This window comes from Lonchura striata, chromosome 3, assembly GCF_046129695.1.
Source record: "Lonchura striata isolate bLonStr1 chromosome 3, bLonStr1.mat, whole genome shotgun sequence".
Lineage (NCBI taxonomy): Eukaryota > Metazoa > Chordata > Aves > Passeriformes > Estrildidae > Lonchura > Lonchura striata.
The window spans coordinates 59,347,874-59,365,797 of NC_134605.1; the positions used below are offsets into that span (position 1 = coordinate 59,347,874).

A 17,924-nucleotide genomic window follows, 5' to 3' on the forward strand; every position below is an offset into this window, starting at 1 on the left:
GCGGGCCGGGCCGGGGCCTGCCCGCCGCTCCCCGCCCTGCTCCGCCCCCGGCCCCGGCCGCACCCGGGAGCGCGTTCGCCGGGGCCGGGTGAGAGCCGCGGGAGCTCCGCTGGGGAGCCGGGGCGGTGTCCGGCGGGCCGGGAAGGCGCTGTCAGGCGCGGGGAGCCGGCCGCAGGGCGGCGGGAAGGGCCTCGCTGGAGCCGGGGCCGCGCCGCCCTGCCCGGCCGTGGGGCGAGCGGGGCGGCTCGGGCGAGGCGGGGCCGGGGCCGCGGGGGGAGCGCGGTGTTGGTGTGGGAGCGCGGTGTTGGTGTGGGAGCGCGGTGTTTGTTAGAGCCCGGTGTTTGTTTGTCGGAGCGCGGTCGGCCGTGTCAGCACCAGCTCCTTTCCCCGCACCCTTCCCTGTGACACCCACAGGACCAGAGCTTTGGGCTTGGCGATGCTCTCGGGGGACGGTCGGGGCCTGCAGCAGGTGTTTTATAGAGCTGGTGTGGAACTGTAGGGTGCATTTCCACCCTCGCCTTGTGGAAATGCTCCCCTCGCTGTTCCAGGTCCGAGATGAGCGGAAGGGACGCGATAAAAGTGGCCGATGTCAGTAGAGAGCCCGGGCCTGGCGCGCCAGCTCCTGGCCCGAAGTTATCGCTGTTGTCCTGGTGAATCACTCGGCTCTGCATCAGAAATGGGCGCTTCTTCAAACTCAGCAAGTCAGCGGAGGGTTTCACTCCCTTTTGCTTTCAGTGCAGGGCACTACATCTTAATTGAAGATGCCCGGTGTTAAAATCTCAGGATACTTGGCCAGTAGCTATGTGCTCCCGTGCTGTGATCCCCTCCACAAGCCGTCCAAAGGCAGAGAGGGCTGTGCCAGCAGGGCGAGTGGAGCCCTCCTGACGTGTCGATATACAAGCTTGTGCTTTGCCGGCAGTGCAGCCCCTCTGCTCAGAGTCTGGGGATTGTGCAATTGCTCTTAATGGAAAAGAAGGAAAAGGGGACCAAAAAAAGAGTTAAAATATGTCAAAATTAGGAGAAAGTAGTGCTAAATCGTGGCATTGTTATAACCTGTGTCCATGTTTGCCTCATGACAATGCCTTTTGTAGTCATTGGAAGAATATGAGGTAGCGCTCTTCTTGGTGGCTTACACAGAACTGAAACTCCCAAGAGAGAAGAAAAGAGACCATGAGCTATATGTAGTCATTAGCACCCTGGTGGGCCTCAGAGAGACTTGGCATGCTGTGCAATCAGGTTTTGTACAAAGGTAACTTGTTCCTTGGTGCGCTTGATCTGTTCACTTGGTAGCAAACAAGCTACCATGATGGAGAATTGGGTGAGAGCAAACAGCACACCAGATATATCTGGCTTCTCATCCATCTTCTTTTTCCCGTGAGATATTGTTTGCCTACCAGCTGCACAAGAAACTGGGAACTTGGAAATGGTCATCAGGTCCATTTTCAGACTTCCCATTCCCTCTCTTCCCCCATAGTTCCAGTCCCCAGTGTTCATTTTCCTATTCTTTGCTTCATCGTGAGGCTTTTAAATGCCTTATGTGCTCCTAGGAAACATAATTCTCTTACTTAAGGCATTTTGCCAAGCACTAATATGTTCTTAAGCTTGTGAAAGCTATGCACTTCCTTCACCTAGTTCATCATAAATATCAGTGTGGATGAATCAGACAATTGTAAGCATGTTAATTTTTATCCATATATGCTGAGTGTTGGTGATGCGTTAGGCCTAATAGAATTTCAGGCTTATGTAATTTAGTTTTTAATGCTGAGCAGTTTAAATGTTGCTGCTTTAAACTGCATCTTTGTTCAACAGAAGTATTTTTAGGAAAAATGACTAAAACACTCATCAATGTTACAATCTAATAACATAGAGCTGTTAGATGATGCAAGCTTGGTTTTGGTAGGTGTCAGCATCAGTAACATGGCAAGGCTAAGGGAATTCTGCAGAGTAGGTCGGCAGTTCCCTTTTGACTTCTCTGCTGTTAGTTTTGATGCAGTTTTAAATTTTGCTTTTTCCTACCATGTATGGATTTAAGTTTGACTTCTACCTGAAAGTAGAGGATAAAAAAATAATCTGGAAACTTTTCTTTTAAGAAAGCAAGAAGAATCTAATTTTACTGCTACTTTGTTTGCTTATTTGTTATCCTCCACAGTTGATTTTGTATTATGGGAGCTTACAGCCTTCCTGTGGATCAGAACTTCAGCAAATTATAAGCTGTAAAAGCAGAAAGTGGGAAATGTAATATCAGTCTCTAATATTTTAGCTTAAGTATAAAGGAAAAAAAGACACAACTCCAGAAAAGAATTAAACCTCCCTCGTCCCTAGCAAAAATAATGACTGATTTAATGCTCACCTGTATTTACTAAGTCAGTTGCTAAGAGTCTCTTATGAGAATCCCTCAGTTGCTGTAGCAGGAGGTCTTAGTTTTTCTGTAGCAAACATTGTGACTTGCTGAAATTTCACCCAAGTTTTTCAGCAGTTCATCACTTTTGCCTGTATTTTCACCCTGCTTAAAGAATTTTGCACTTTTTTTTTTTTTAGGGAGGGATAGTTTATAAAGGAAGCCACATATTGTTTAGGAGAAGCTTTGTTACTGTGACCTTTGATTAGGAAAAAAATATCCTGTAAGGAAAGCCCAATGACTTGTTTCTGGATACTTAAAGGCATAAAATCAGATCAGGTTACAATTTTCAAGTGTTCTATGGAATTCAGTATGTACTTTTTGCTTTCTGAAAATTAAGGGTCCATGTAAACATTTTAGGTCCTAATGCTATAATATTGCTCAAGCAGAAAAACTATGGCTTAAGGGTTCTTACCCTAATGTACCTGGGCTAGATTTATGGGAGAAGGAGAATTCTTTGAATATCTAAATGAGAAAATACAGACTAGATTAGGTGCTTATTAACTGTACCTGACTGCAGTCTGCTAAATTATCATGTGACTGTTGTGAAATCTGACATGTGCAGTGCTTGTCACACCACTTCATTTTGTCCTGATGGAGCTTTCAGGAATGACAACTGGGCAGCTGCTTAGATGTGCAGGCTTTCTTGTCTCTACATTCACAGCTGATGGAAAAGTGGATTTTTTCTTATGCCTGACAAACACCTTTCTAGAAGATATGTTGGTACAAAGGTTAATTTTTTGTTTTGGTATGGAGTGAGCACGTGATGTAGGAACTAGTTAAGGCAGAAATTATGAAAAATATATTCAGTCGTTTGAATTCTTTAAATATCAATGTACAGTGTGGTCCTGCTTCAGTTAGTGTTTATAAAATGTTCTGATTTTTCATTTCATTTGTGCCTGTATACTCAGTTCCTTGGACTTTCTTTTCAATTCAGGTTGACAAACTAGGTATACTCCCATTCAGAGGTAATGATGTTGAGAAGAAGATAAAATGTACAATCAGAAACTCACACCTGACTGAAACTTTTAGAGGAACTGAAGACTACCACAATTTCAGCTCTGTTCCAGTTTGAAGGCAAAGTGTACTTCCTGCAACTGCAGCAGGCCTTTAACTTCCCTGTTTTGTAAGTTGTGCAGCCAGTCAAACCAAAATACATCATGACAGAGTAGTTAAATGCTGTGAAAGTGAAAAGGGGTAATTTCTATGGAAATTCAGTGTCTTGCTGACTGCTCCTATCACCCTGGATGGAAAGAAGTGCTTGGTGCATGCCTGTTTTGTTTCCTGGTAGTTGAAACCCTGACCTTGTCTAGGTCACTGGCAGTTGACTTTCCAAGGGCTCAGCTTATCTGTGTTTTCAGAAGAGTTTGAGTAACTCAGCACTCACAAATGAAGGGGCTGTGAGTGGAAGTAGGGTGTTCATCTGGTTCAGATGCCTGTGTTACTGTGGGAACTAGAGGGATAAAGCGTGGTGAAGATTGGGAGGTGATGACAGCTGATGGCTGTCTTCTTACCTCTCCTTCTGTCTGTTCCCCAGACAGTTGCTTACTCTGTCACCTACCTGTATTATTGAAATACTCAGGAATAGCTCTGCTAGTGGAAGAATGCATGGAGTAAACCAGCTGTGAATTTATGTAGCTATCCAACAAACTTACTGTAAGCCTCAATTCTTATTTTATGTTTTAAAACATGACTGATCTCATCTGTCTGTCATATGAAATGATCTCTAGTGGAGCCAAGAGTTTGTCTTCATGGTAGCAGCAGCTTTTTCATGGGGCACAGGTGGTGTCACCTGCAGGGTGGCAGGGGTGGGCCTGAACTCTGTAGTTACATTCCTGGTGAAGTTTCGGTGGGATGTACAATGTCAGGACCAGTACAGTGTCTTGGCTCCACTAGAGATCATTTCATATGACAGAGATATGAAATCAGGTGTGTTTTAAAACAGCCCAGGTATTGCTGCCTGTATTAATACAGGCATTTCCAAAGGTGAAATGAAATATTTGGCAACAAGGACTGTTAATTGTTTGTATTTAGAAAAAAGTTTTTAAGGACTTGAGTTTGCAAATTGTAGCACAGCTGCTGTCATGCTTGACAAATCAGTTGGCCTTTTCGTTTCCTTCTTGTCACAAAGTAAATGTGCTTTATTTTTCTCTATATGTGAAACTGAGTTTTAGTGGTGTCTCTTAACCAGAAGCTGATGGGTCAGGAGAGGATGTTGTTTGGAAGGCACATGGTTTGGGTTGAACAGTGGAAATGCAGGGAAGTGGCGAAGTTAAAATGTTCAACTTGTGAAGGCGATGTGCAGGAAAGCACAGCCTGGATGAAATTGTGTTGGATATGTTGCACTTGATTATTCTGCATTCTCACTGCAGAACAGATAAACCACCAGTTTTGATTTGCACTGGTATTGTAATCTATCTCTTGTTAATTTTGATTTAGAATATTAGCACATGAGCTTGTACTGAAATTTGATCTGTATGGATGGAAAAACAACCCTAAAAACGTGTTTGAATACCCAAGTTGTTGAAAAATGAATTCCTATTGACAAACACAGCAGCTGAAACAGGATAAAGTGCTAATTCATAGAACTTAGGTGACACTGGGTTAAACTAGAACTGAAGTTGATACAAATAAATTATCAGTGTTTGGAGGAAACCGGTTGCTGCCTTTTTTCTGATGTCTTGTGTGATATCTGCTGAGTTTTTTTTCCAGCGGTTACTACCCTGGATTTTATTGGTGGGATGGTTGATATGTGGTATGTAAATAACAATATAACTGGTTTGGGATGTAATTCTTCAGAGGGTTTGTCAGTTTCAGATTAAACATACAGTTTTTTTTACTGGAATGGTAAATGCAATGAAAATTGCATTCTTTTATTACTGTGGGGAAGATATATAAGAAGTTTGACAAAGGATAAACTCTATATTTGAAGTACATTGCTTTCAGAGAGGGTAAACATTAGTATATGGAGTTTTCTTTAATCTTCTCCTGTGTATTCTTTAAGAAGATGGAGACCTTTATAAACCAATGACCAAAACATAACTATTGTTTTCAGTAGGTAGAGACTGTCATTTTCCTGTTGTGGATGACCGTGACAGCAGATCTACTCAGCCATGTCGTATGGACCAGGTTTTGGGGATCCTAATCAACTAGCCCAGCGCATAACCTCTAACATCCAGAAGATCACACAATGCTGTAAGTTGCATTTGTGCATGTTTTGTGTGAAATTTTAGTAATGGTGGTGGCCTCATTCGGGGTGAATGTCTCAGATTCATTTACGAGAATTAACTGCGACTCTGCCTACTCATTTGGTAGGTTTTTGGCATTCCACACAGCGTAACCATTCCTTCCTTCATGTGTATGGTTAGCAGTGATCTGCCATGGCAAGTGCAGATAGCATCACTCTGTATTCACCAGTTTTGTCCTGGCAGCTAAAGGACACTTTAAGATGGTAGGCTGTGGTGTTTGCTGAGCAAGGATTGCATCAAGTATTCACTGGAGCTTGAATTTTTTAGCAAGAACAGAAGCTGTGGCCTTGCACCTTCCCCTTGTCCCTTGTATGTCTTAGATATGTAAATAAGATTCTGCAAGTTTTAATGTACCAGTGCTTAGTTTCATGCTACTTAGTATTTTTTAGCCACCTAACTGGGGTATTCAGGCTAGAGGTTAATTAGGCTGCTGGGATTTTTAATCCTTTTTTCCCTTTTCTGCCATTTTTCATTTTAATATGTGTTATATAAAGCAAATACAACTTGATTCACGAATTATGTAAAGTACAGGGTTCATCAGAAGGGAGGTAGTAATGAACAACGCGTGGCTAGTTTTGGTATGTGTGTTTTATGTTGTGCAGGATGCAGAGTGCATGCAGAAACAAGTATTTTAATGTTAAAACTTCAAATGAATTCCAGACAGCAAAGTATGTCAGTTTTTAATAAAATTTTGATCTTTGCTTTGAAGACAAGTCCTAGAAGTTGGAATTTGTAGCACAGATTAGTGACACAGATCGGGTTTTTTCCTATTTTTTCAGTTACATTTTGTATTTTCTTCCAGAAAGATTTTCTTAAGATCTCAACAGACAGGAACAAAAATTGCAATTTTGCCTTATTGACAAGTTTCTGTACTTTAGGTTTGTATTTCCAGAACCTAAAATTAACATACCAACTTGTAAAAGTTTTCATGCTTTATTTCCTAAAATCCACTCAGTGAATTTATTCAGTCTGATGACTTCTAACTTGGTCTTCCAGAGGCAGCTGCCAACCTGTGACAGACACTGAGGCTCCAAGATGTAAAAAACAAGTTTTCTGTCAGGTGAAAACATGAAGTCAGTGATTGAAACTGGAGTATTGTGAAAGCTGCTGAATGTAATTAACTGTCTTGTGCTGAACTCAGTGATTCTTTAATCTCATCTTTCCCCTTCTGTCCCTTCTCTTCCTTCTTGTGTGTCTCCTCCCAGGGCATGCTAACAGCAAGCTGCCCATGCATAGATAGGAGATATGCCAGAAGAGTTATCTGCAGTCCTGCTGTCTTTTGATAGTTAGGTGGCTAAAGTCTGAGTAATAGAGAGATGCTACTGCCATGCCAAGACCCAAGTCCAAATGTCTCCTAGCTCCACTGCTGCATGGCTTCAGACATAGAGCTTTGCTCTGAAAAGCTCCAGCCAAGTACTTTTCTAGTTCTGGCAGGGACACAGCTGGATTCCATCCCTTGGTCTTCTGTAGATCAGACTGAACTGTAACCACTCAGTTACTCTTGCAGTCCATGGATTTTTGTGAGGGTCTGGATTCTATGGACATCTTGAATGTGTTTCCTGAACTGAGGTCTCTAATGATTTAGGGACTCTTTTCTAACTATTTTTTCCCCCTGTATGTATTACCTGTCCAGCTTTCTATTGGAATGTGTGAGTTGCAAGAACTTCCAGGTCAGATGGGAAGAAACCTGCAAGCTATAGTGTTAGTGAGATGCTGAACAAGTCTTTTAGACTGCAGTTTATCATCTTGGTTAGGAAGGAAGGGGGAGAGACAGGAATCTTGACCTTAAATGTCTGGGTTTCCATCTACGCAGTTGACTTAGTTTTGCACTTCTGTCCAGAAATGATAAGCATTTGTGAGAGGCATCAACACGTTTGAAATCTTCTTGGTTAACCTGGAGGTGTGTCAATACTCTGGTTTTCAGAGTGAGACTAATAGAGGAAGTGAATTTCATTTCAGATCACCAGGCTACTTCAGGAAGTACCTCAAAACTAGTTCACACTTCTGCTAACATGCAAGCAAAGTGGGAGTACTACTACAGAGAGGGAGATAAGATACAGATTAGTTGAAAGGGAACTGGCCCTTCCAGCTACAAGCTGGCCCTTTAATTTGTTAGAGAAATACAGAATTTCCTATATTAGATAACATTGTGCAGCCAAAATTTTGTAATACACCAGAGTTTATAGGAAGTAGCTTGGGTGAGAGCAACGTTTGCCATTTCTTCAAGGTTGAATTATTGCATACTCACCTTCCAAGTAATAAATCTGATCTGTTTCAAGATAAAATACATAAATTAAGTACCTCACGCTTCATAATGCATGGGCAGGATGCTGCTGTTGTATTAATACTCTAATTTCTTTCCTAGCTAATCTAGCCCAATGTTACTGATTATCTAGGAAAGCTCCTCTCTATGCTGGTTTAACACATTGCTTCAATAATTATATCAGTTGCAATATAGTATGCTTTTTGGTTTGGCTAAATGGAAAGACCTACATTTGTGTTTGGTAACATCTTGGTTAGCCTTTTAACTTTAAAGAACAGATTTTTTTATCTGTTGATCCAATCATGCCATTGATTGTTTTGTTGAAGATGCGTTGAGAGCTATAAATTACTTCTGTCTTGTACAAACCTTTGTTCAACTACTGCAATAAATGCTATCTCTACTGGACTGTTTGAGTTTCTTTGGAGGAGAGAGTGTTGGTGAGTACTTTTTAGGACCTTGAAAGTTGAAACTGAGCTAGCTAATGTGAAGCAGCATATGCTGCTGTTTGTACTGTGAGTTTTCTTACACCTGCCTGTGTTTGAGATCCCCATCTCCAGAGCATTCTGTGTATAGAAGCTTCTCTCAGATGTTCTTTAGAGAAGGATGTGCTTTGTTTCACGTTTCCAGCATTTCTGCAGAAATAAGTAATTATAACATTACTTAACAACATCTAGAGAACAGTCTGCTTTATTCAGCCTGAAACTCACATTTTATCAGTGACATCTCTGAGCTGAGATTTAGGGAACTAGTCTGTGGGGTATTTCTCTATTACTTTTATTACAACTGTTTCACTGAGAAGCTGGAGTTGCAAAACTTAAGGCTGCTTTTGACATCCAAAGAGAGTGGCAGGCCTCAGGCAGGAGAGGGAGAGTTAGGTTCTCAGACCCACTCTTGGAGTTTTTAGAGTATCCATGTGATCTGAGCAGTGCTCTGAAGTCTGGAGAGTCTGAATCACATGTGCTCAAATGAGCTGCAGTGTTACATGCTGAACCTTGATGAAGTCAGCAATGCCTGCAAGCCATGTCTTGCTGGTTTGGTTTCAGGTCTGTATTAACAGACTGGAAATATTCTCATCACCCGAAGTAATGAGAAGCAGATCTGCAAACAGCTAAGGGAACTTCAGATCCAAATAATAAAGCCAAAGAAGTATATAATGAGCTAGACTTGGGCAGCTGCTAAATTTCTGTCTTACTAGAATACAATTGATGGTTAAGGTTTGGTGGTCTGTCTGGATTCTGGTCTAAAGTAACTGTAATTCTCATTCCAGGTCTCTATTATATCTGTTTATAAAATCTAGGTGACCTACATTTCATCCTTTAAAAGTCCAGTGCATTTAAAGGTGGTTGAGATTTGTCCTTAGCTTTCTGAATACGAAGAACAAGAATATGGAGGAAAGAATATGTGGAAGAATATATGTAGGCTGTAAAACTCCAACCTGTCTGGCCTTTGCAGACAGAGAACCTATTATCAGAGTGGTTTAATCAGTTTACTGAAGGAGCAGTTGTTCTAGAATTGGGTTTCACAGGTAGCACTCTTGCCTATTTGTCAGCTTAATGGCAGTGCTGTTAACTTGAGACAAATGTAAATGTTTCCTTGAATGTTTCCGTTGAGTGTTTCCTTGAAATATTTCCTCTTGTCTACAGCAACTGGGTAGATGAGGAATGAGTGTGATGCACAGATAGAAGATGAGTTATCAAAATATATTTCTCTGTGACAAAACAAATTCTGTCTGCTTACAAAACCGTACTTCTACCAGGCAAGTTTATTTACCCTACTGTGATATGCCTGGGAGGATGAGCACATGTGATTGGTTTTTTTTTTCCTTTTTTTCTTTTTTCTTTCTCCATCTCTTTTGGAAGGGCATAGAATTGTATAAATCTGATCTTCCAACAAGTGGCCAGATGAAAGTAGATTAAATGAAATAAACAAAAAACCTAATTTAAAGACTTTAAAATGCGTAACTTTCAGACTTCTCACAACTGAAGATGGGGGGGAAGCAGTTCTTTGAAATCTGATCTTTTTCTGTGTTTTAAAGAACTGATTCTCTTTGTGTGGCTAAAAGAGAGTAAGCGTTTTATTTAAAAAGATATTCCCAAGAAGGAGAAAAATGGGAGTTGCATTCCTCTACAGGAACAACTTCACAGTTATAAATGTAGGAAGGATACAATTAGAGGAATAGGTGCCTCTTCTGCTCAACTGGAAAGATTTGACTCGTGTCTCTGACAGTAGCTGTGCAAGAAGTAGGCACCCATGCTTCCCCCCCCCCATCCCCCACCACATACAATAACTCTGCTGTGTGTGGGTCACTGAGAAAGCAGGCTAGTATGCCTTTGTTTTACTTTGTAGTTAATATTTTATTTGTAGCTACCAAATATGTTACTTGAAGAAGTCCCTGAAGAAAAGCAGGAATGATGCAGGCTAGATATGTAACTATCAAGTCTCTACCGGCATCTTGTGCTGGGCTTTGGACCCAGTCTTTGGGTTTTAAAACACTTCTTTTAAAGCAAACAGTAATCAAGCTAGAGAACCTACACTGTCTGTCGCAATGGATTCATATTCCTTCCCTACCAAACCCTTCTTTCACTTCCAACTCCTCCATGTTGTGTCAGCATTTTATGCAGAGTATTGGCATGGTAGGTCATTGATAGAGTATTTGACTTGTTCATTCGCACTGAAGATCAGCCCAACTCAACAAACACATTCTCTGCATGCTGCAAGGTAATAAAAATAAAATAAAATTCGGTCGCCACAGTCCACATATAGGTTGGAGGGGGGAGTCTGGCTGACTTTGAGATATACTTTCTCATAGAGACTTCTGCTTTCTGCTGATATCCTTTGCTGTTTGTTAAGGCAGCACAAGCATCAATTCATATGGAGCACATTCCTGGAAGGTCAGCTTAAGCCGGCAGAGATCCCTCTGTCATATGATACCTGTCCTGTGACAACAATTTTGTTCAATTTCTTTTGCATCTCAAGTTTTGTATAAGCTACTATTCTCACTGAATGTTGTTAAGATGGGAGTCAAATTAGATCAATCATATGACTTTTCCTGTAACTTTATCTAATTGTAGAAAATCATAAATGTATATTAAACCCTGAAAAATATTAACACTTTCAATAGATGCCTTTATGTTGTGGTTTAAGCCCAGTAGGTAGTTAAACAAAAGGCTGAAACCTTCTCGAAAATCTGTATCTGTCACTATGCTTGAAACACCAGCAGGTTCGCATGATTACTCTTGGCTAAAGAAGAACACAGATGGGCACATGAAAAGTAAATGAGATCACTGAGGTGTTGAAATCACAGCCTGTATAAAAAGAAAATTCTGTTTTGTCTATATATAAAGTGTGGTTTTGTACAGCTGTGGTTCTAAAGAAAACAGCCTCCCAGTAGAGCTTGTTGAGGCTTCTAACAGTGGTATTGTCAGAAATTTCTAATTAGATGCAGTTAACCAGATTAAACTTTGTGGGAACATACCAGCTTAAGCAATTTTTATATTATTTTTATTGCTGTTGTCCAGAAGTTTTCTTGGATATAGAATGAAGTTTCTATAAAACCTGGAAAAGGCTGATTATTTAGGGATTTTAAGCACCATTACATTCTTCTACATTTCATTTTCAACCTTCTTCCAAGACTGAGAAATTGAGAAGAATGTTCATTAATTTGGGTTTTTCTTAATGCTTGCCTTTGCAATGAGGTGAAATTATGAATCTCACAGTTCTTGTAGAAATAACCTTTTTCTCAAAATAGAAAACCTCAATAGAAAACCTGAATAATTTCCATGCAGTTCTTAAAGGGTTTTTTCCTATGTAAAATAGCATATACATTTATGGAAGCATGCCTCACAGATTTGTCTATGAATCTGGAAAGATTTTAATATTTTTGTGTTTTGTCTTGTCTTTGCCTTATTCGGATGTTATTGTGCAAGAGGGACAGGGATTTATTTATACTAGTTTATACTAGCAGCAGAACAGACTGAAAAATGAGTCTTCCATGTATGCTCAGTTGGTGTCAATATGTGTAGAAAAGGGAGTTTATCCTTGACTGACACTGTATTGCATTACAATTATTATAAATAGCAAGGTGTCTAGTGAAGACATCTACAATTTTACTGCAGCTGTTGCTTTTGTTGATGGAGCAAGTACAAATGGACCCACCTTGACAAGATAACTTTTGCAAAACAGCCTGCATTTGCAGCAGAGGAGAAGGGATGTGGCCAGAGTCCTCATGCTTCTTCCTGTTGTCGAGACAGTTGTATTTCAGATCCTCTCTAAAGTACTTAAAGTGTCTGTTGCAACTCAGTTTTGTTGGATTTTTCTCCTTGTAGACAGGAGATTGCATAGCAACTTGATTATACGGAGAACCCTCTATCAAATCTCCTATAAAACTGCTGTGCTGGGGGCTGGACACCATTCAGGGTTTAGAATAAACTTAGGTCAGTGATCAATTGTGAGTGACCCCTCAGTAGCAGCTACTTGCTTGTGTGCGTTGTGTCTCCTTCCATGTCAGCTCCTGAGGTGGCTGCAGTAATGACCTGGCCTTCTAAAAACCAGACTTCCTTTATGTAAGTGGGTTGGGTTATGGTGTTTGTGCAGTTACTGTTCACTGTAGAGCTATGCTTCACTTTCATAATTTAATAAGCTACTGTTATTCTTTAGAGAAATGCTCAAACTTCCGGGTTTCAGGAAGTTACCAGGGACACTTTAGGATAAGAACATAAAGTGATTGATTTAATGACTTCCTCTTGCTGAGCTGTAATAATTGATTGCATGATCAGTTATTGTGCACTTTAACAATGTGTGTTTAGTGTGTTGTACACCCACAGTAGAAGAACAGCCAATACTTCAATCCCACTTAATTCTGTCCTTGAAAGACCATTATGGATGGGAGTACACAAGAATTAAATAATTACAACATCACTGAAAAAAAATGAGGGCAGATCCGGAAACTTGAGACATTTTTGCTGGTGTTCCTGGTCACTCTGGGGCATGAGTCTATTTAGAAATACCAGAAGCTGTAACAAAATATAAAGAAAAGATTACATGACTGGATGTTTTCCCACTCTTCCAAGCATGCTGAATCTTTAGTCCTTAGAGCTCAGAGGACTATCTTCAGGCCCATCCTCATTTTATTTTCTTCTTCCCACACATACATAAGTTAGTGTATTTCTGTGCTGATGCATTCTCCTGGGTTAGAATAATTTGTATTACACACTGAGTTGAGACAGAATAAAGCAAATTACTTAAAACCAAATTATTTAAGTTTTTGGATTTGATTCCAATTAGGTGAGTTGCTGGGGGTGCTTTTTAGTGCAAGCTGGTATCCTGGATTTGATTCCTCTGATAAACTGTCACTCTTGGTTAAGGTAGGGCTAGCAAGACAGCACTGTGGCATTGTGATTTATGTAAAATTTGAGGGAGTGAACTAGAGTAATAGCTTTAAAGAGGGTCTTACACAGAAGACTTGCATCTGATGAAGATACTGCAACTAAATCAGGATTATTGAGTCATAGAAAGGCTTGTGTTGGAAGAGACCTTAAAGATCATCTTGTTTCAATCCCCAGCCGTGTGCAAGGATGCCACCAACATGACTATATCATGTTGCTCAAAGCCCCATCTAACCAGGTTGTGAAGATTTCCAGAGATGCTGTATCCACAGCTGCTCTGGGCAACCTGTTCCAGTACCTCATCACCCTCACAAGTTGAGAATTTTTTTTCTAAACCTATTCTCTTTCAGAGTGAAGCCATTCTTCCTTGTCCTGTCACTAGGTGTCCTTGTAAAGGGTGTTTCTCTTCATTTTCCTTGATCTAGGAATGTTTTCTGCAACATCTCTTCACTTTTAGTCAAGTACCCTCAGCTGAAATGCAGAAGGAAAACACACTGAATTGGATTTGAATAAATTGAGGAAGTCTGTTGTCCCCAGGCAAAAGCAGTTTTGAACTGGTGTAATTTTAACAAATAATTCTTTTGTTCCAATAACCTGCTCTGAAGGGACTCTGAAGTTTATTGGAATCCACACAAATTAATCTGTAACTGGATGTGCTGTTTGTTGACTCACTTGTTCAGCTGGAAAGAAGTAGGAGATTTCTTCTTAGTTACCCAGCTGGTTGCAGTTAGTGTGAGGTATTTGAGAAAGCATTTCTGCAAGGTGACTGTGCTGGTGTTGTAGTCACTGCTTATTTGCCTTATGAGGCCATAGCAGGAGCATAAGGCTCACATGGAGCAAATCCGTGTTGCTTGCATGGAGAAAATCCATGTAGCAAAACCACATGGGTGCCTTAGGTGTACACAAAGGAACACTTTGCTGATCTGTTTCCTCTCCTTGGGCTCAGGAATAAGGAAAATTACTGAAAAGCAATGTCTTTAAATACCTGTTGTTTTAGCCCTGTGAACCTCAGACAGTTACTAAAACACTGTCTGTCACTTTTAAGTATAGGATGGTGACATAGGTGGGACCATTACAATTAACATTCAGGATGAGTTGTTCTGCTTCTTCTTCCTGTGAGGTCCCAATCCTTGATGTTTTGTAAGGCAGGTTTCATTGTGCTTGCTCTTCCTGCTTGTCTGGTTCTTGTCCTCTGCCGTGCAGTGCCTCACTGTTGCTGCTTGTGTTGCAGTTGGTGTTTCTTTCATGCACACCCAGTGAGTGCCATATTTTCTGTGGAAGCATTAGACCATAGCTTTATGAAACTGGACAATGTGGTGGGTCTGGCTGAAGGAAGCTGAAGGAAACAGCTGCTGGATGGCTATAAAGCAGTCTTGTGTGAACAAAGTAAAAAGTGAGGTTACTGCAGTGGGGTAATAAGCAGCACTCATTAAACATATTTACTCTCAGTTTCATGCTTCTGTATTTAGATCTATTTTTGAGAACTCTCAGGATTATGTTGTTGATATATGTCATTCTCCATCTGTAAAGCTGCAACAAGCTTGGTCATGCCACTTGGGGTTTTAAAATCTGGTTTTCCAAATGTGAAATAGAACACAGTTTAAGGTAGGAAGACAGCTGATTGTGGGTAGGTCGAGAAAGCTTCTGTCCTGTAGCTGGAGTGACTAGTAAACATTGCAAAGTAAGATCATTCTCAGTTTCCTTTGGCTAATGCTGTAGGTGAACATCAATAACAGTATTTGGACACTTCTCAGCCCTGCCAGAGAAGGTAGGTGACCTCTGCTCTGTTCTTCATTTCCATTCTCTTAGTTGATGCATCACCTTTCAAACATTAGAATTTTACTGAAGGATTTGGGTAGGTTTTTTTTTTACCTTTTGTACTGCAGCAATGCTTTGGTGTTATACCTTATATAGTGATTACTACTTCACAGTTTGGGATTAAAATTATTTGTACCCATGATATCAGAGGAAAGAAGTTGTTTGCATTTTGATCTTCATTGCACTAATCTATTTGTGCCTTTATTTTAAGTTTAAAACTTCCTATGCCACCTTTTAAATGTTCTGATTTCAAGGACCAGAACCATAAGTTATGCCAACATGGATTTACTTGTAGTAATGAAACAGCTTTGCAAATCTGGCTGAAAAACAAGACAAGATAAGGAGGAATAAGAGGAAACTTTCTTCTTTGTTTGCCAGTCTAAAGCACAAGGGTAGTTGTGTGATCCAATATGTGAAGCATGGTTTTATTTATGAAAAGAAATGGTATGTATTACAGACCAGTCAGGAGTATGTTTCTCAAGTACTCCTACCTGTTAAACATTGTAAATATTTCCACTGCAATTACTTCTACTTCCGTGACTCTTGTAGAGAAAAGGAGGTCTTTTATATCAGAGTCTACTACTTTCCTTTTTATGTTCTCCTTAACTAAAGAGCCTTCTACTGATTAGAAATGGAACCACTGTTTGGCTTAGTAAAAATAAACATGAGATGACTCCTGAATAATTTTCTCTGTAGGAATTCAGGTTAGGTCTTAATTGTTTCTCTGGCTCATCATTAACCATGTCTGACCTGTTTCTGAGCATGTGACCAGCCTTAGAGAAGCTGAGTAGCTTTTATCAGCTAATAGTTGTATATTGTGAGATCTAGATCAGGAATGCTGCAAAGACAAATGAAAAGTCTTCTTAATGTTATGTATGGTATTGCTTCTTTCTAAGACAAGACTAATTTTCAGGTGAAAAAAAAATGAGATTCCTTTGCATGAAAGACAGCAGTTTCTTGGGAAAAAAAATGCATTCTGAAAAATACTCTGCTTCCTGCTTTGCTGTTTCTAAAGTGGACTTGCTTTCTTATATTGCCAGCCCTGGCAATGTGCTGTTCCTGCTGGTGTAGTGTGAGCCCTGACAGAGCTGTTGATTTTCATTCTATGCAAACATCTACCCTGATGGTCAGTGTGAAGTGACTGCAGGAGTTTGCAGACTGTTGCCATACCCCGGTGACTTTGGTAAAGAACACCTGCATGCACACGTGCTGTGTGCCCTTGTGCAGCTCCTGAGTAAAGTCCAGCAGCCACCTATGTGTGCCCAAGGAGCCTAAGTGCTCACGTGAGCCAGTATCTGACTTTGCATTGAAAGGAATTAAAATAATGCACAAAATCCAGTCAGTCTCTGTGGCAGGACTGATAATGTCTAGGACACAAGGGACCTTAGATTACTCCTATCTTTTCCAACTCCTTGGGATGTTTGAAGAATTGGGAAACTGGGGAAAGGAAAACCATAAAAAGTGAAGTAGCCTAGGAACCTGTCAAAGCTGTGCTGTGATCTTGTGTCTCTGACTGTTACCAGTATGTTTGCAGTGCAGTGCTAGGGCTTTGTGAGCTAGGCCTAAGCCTTTGGCTCTCTGGGACACTTGAGTGTTACTGATGGATTGAGGGGACCAGAGCACATGCTGTGATCTGCCAGCCTGAATTCCCTGTACAAGACTAAAAAGCTGGTTAAATGATGGAGGCAGTACCCTTATAAATACAACCATCAACAGTGAAATCTGGAGTTTAGGAACTTCTGCTTTCCAAAGAGTAATCCCAGGTTTTCAGCAGTTTTGCTCTTCATTGCCTGCTTGGTTCTTCTCTCTGCTTGTTTCACAAATGGAGAAGTGGAAGGAGCAAGCAGAAGTATTTCTGCAGTCTAACCTTTAGTGAGAGGCGCTAAGGCTACCCTGCTTTTCCCTTGAGGAAAGGAAGGGATATTGTCCCATGATCTAAGAAGTTGCAAAGCTAGTTCTTGCTTTTAATCAGATTCTGTGAGACCTGTGTGTGCATGTGAGGGAAGAAGACCCTTTCCCTCTGTGATCCTCATGGTAATATCTTTAATCCTGTTAAAAAATTTCATTCATGAAACTATCACTATAAACTGAATAACTAAAGTTTAGGTGGCTTTGTGATTATATGTGTAATATTATATAAAATATTTGAATTATAAGTAGTTACAGTGAGAAATCAGTAAAAACAAGCCAAACCAAAAGAGTTATAAGACTATAAAGAATGTAATTTTTAGGCTGTATACACACCAGCATTTTTGTATTAATACAAAGGAGTTCAAAGACTTAATTTCTTTAACTCATCAAACTGTAGGTATATACTGTAAATCAAGATTTCAGGAAAGTCTCCACTTCCTTTGTCATCCTGATCCTACCAACTTGTTTTTGGCTTTTTTATGAAGTATCGTCTAGAGTGCTGCTGAAGGCTATGGGCCAAAATTTACTTTTTCTGCTCTGCGTTTTTTTCTATTTACTTACTTGAATAAGCAATTTCGTTTTCCTATGTGGTGTACTTCATATAAACAAATAATTTAATTTTTTTCAATAGTACCTATTACTGTGAAAGGTTAAGGTGGAAAATACTGAATTACAGGAAGCATAGAAAATTACATTATTTCAGTCCTTAGGATTTTTTTATCTTCTTTTTCCCCTTGTTATTTGAAGCCCTATTAGAAATTTGCTATTCTTACGTATACTTACAGACTTTATGGTAAAATATGTTTTAATTTTATGCTAAATTTTTGCATCACAAGACCTGAACTGCCACAAACTCTGCCAACCAGTTTTGAAGTGCTGGATTTTAATTTTCTCTCAATTAT

General features: G+C 40.2%; 1 protein-coding gene across 5 annotated transcripts in view; it reads left to right on the top strand.

Annotated features, from left to right (window-relative positions):
• The window catches only part of STX7 (syntaxin 7), a 31,120-nt gene continuing 13,196 nt past the window's right edge, over window positions 1-17,924 (top strand). For 2 of the 5 annotated variants that reach the window (XM_021540685.2, XM_021540690.2), the window contains exons 1-2: window positions 9-88; window positions 5,454-5,593. In XM_021540685.2, the coding sequence (XP_021396360.1) occupies window positions 5,512-5,593 (82 nt within the window). In that variant the 5' untranslated portion in view covers window positions 9-88; window positions 5,454-5,511. Of the gene's footprint in view, window positions 89-3,335; window positions 3,525-5,453; window positions 5,594-17,924 lie in introns of all 5 variants that reach the window. The other 3 variants (XM_021540686.2, XM_021540687.2, XM_021540688.2) reach the window with 3 other exon arrangements.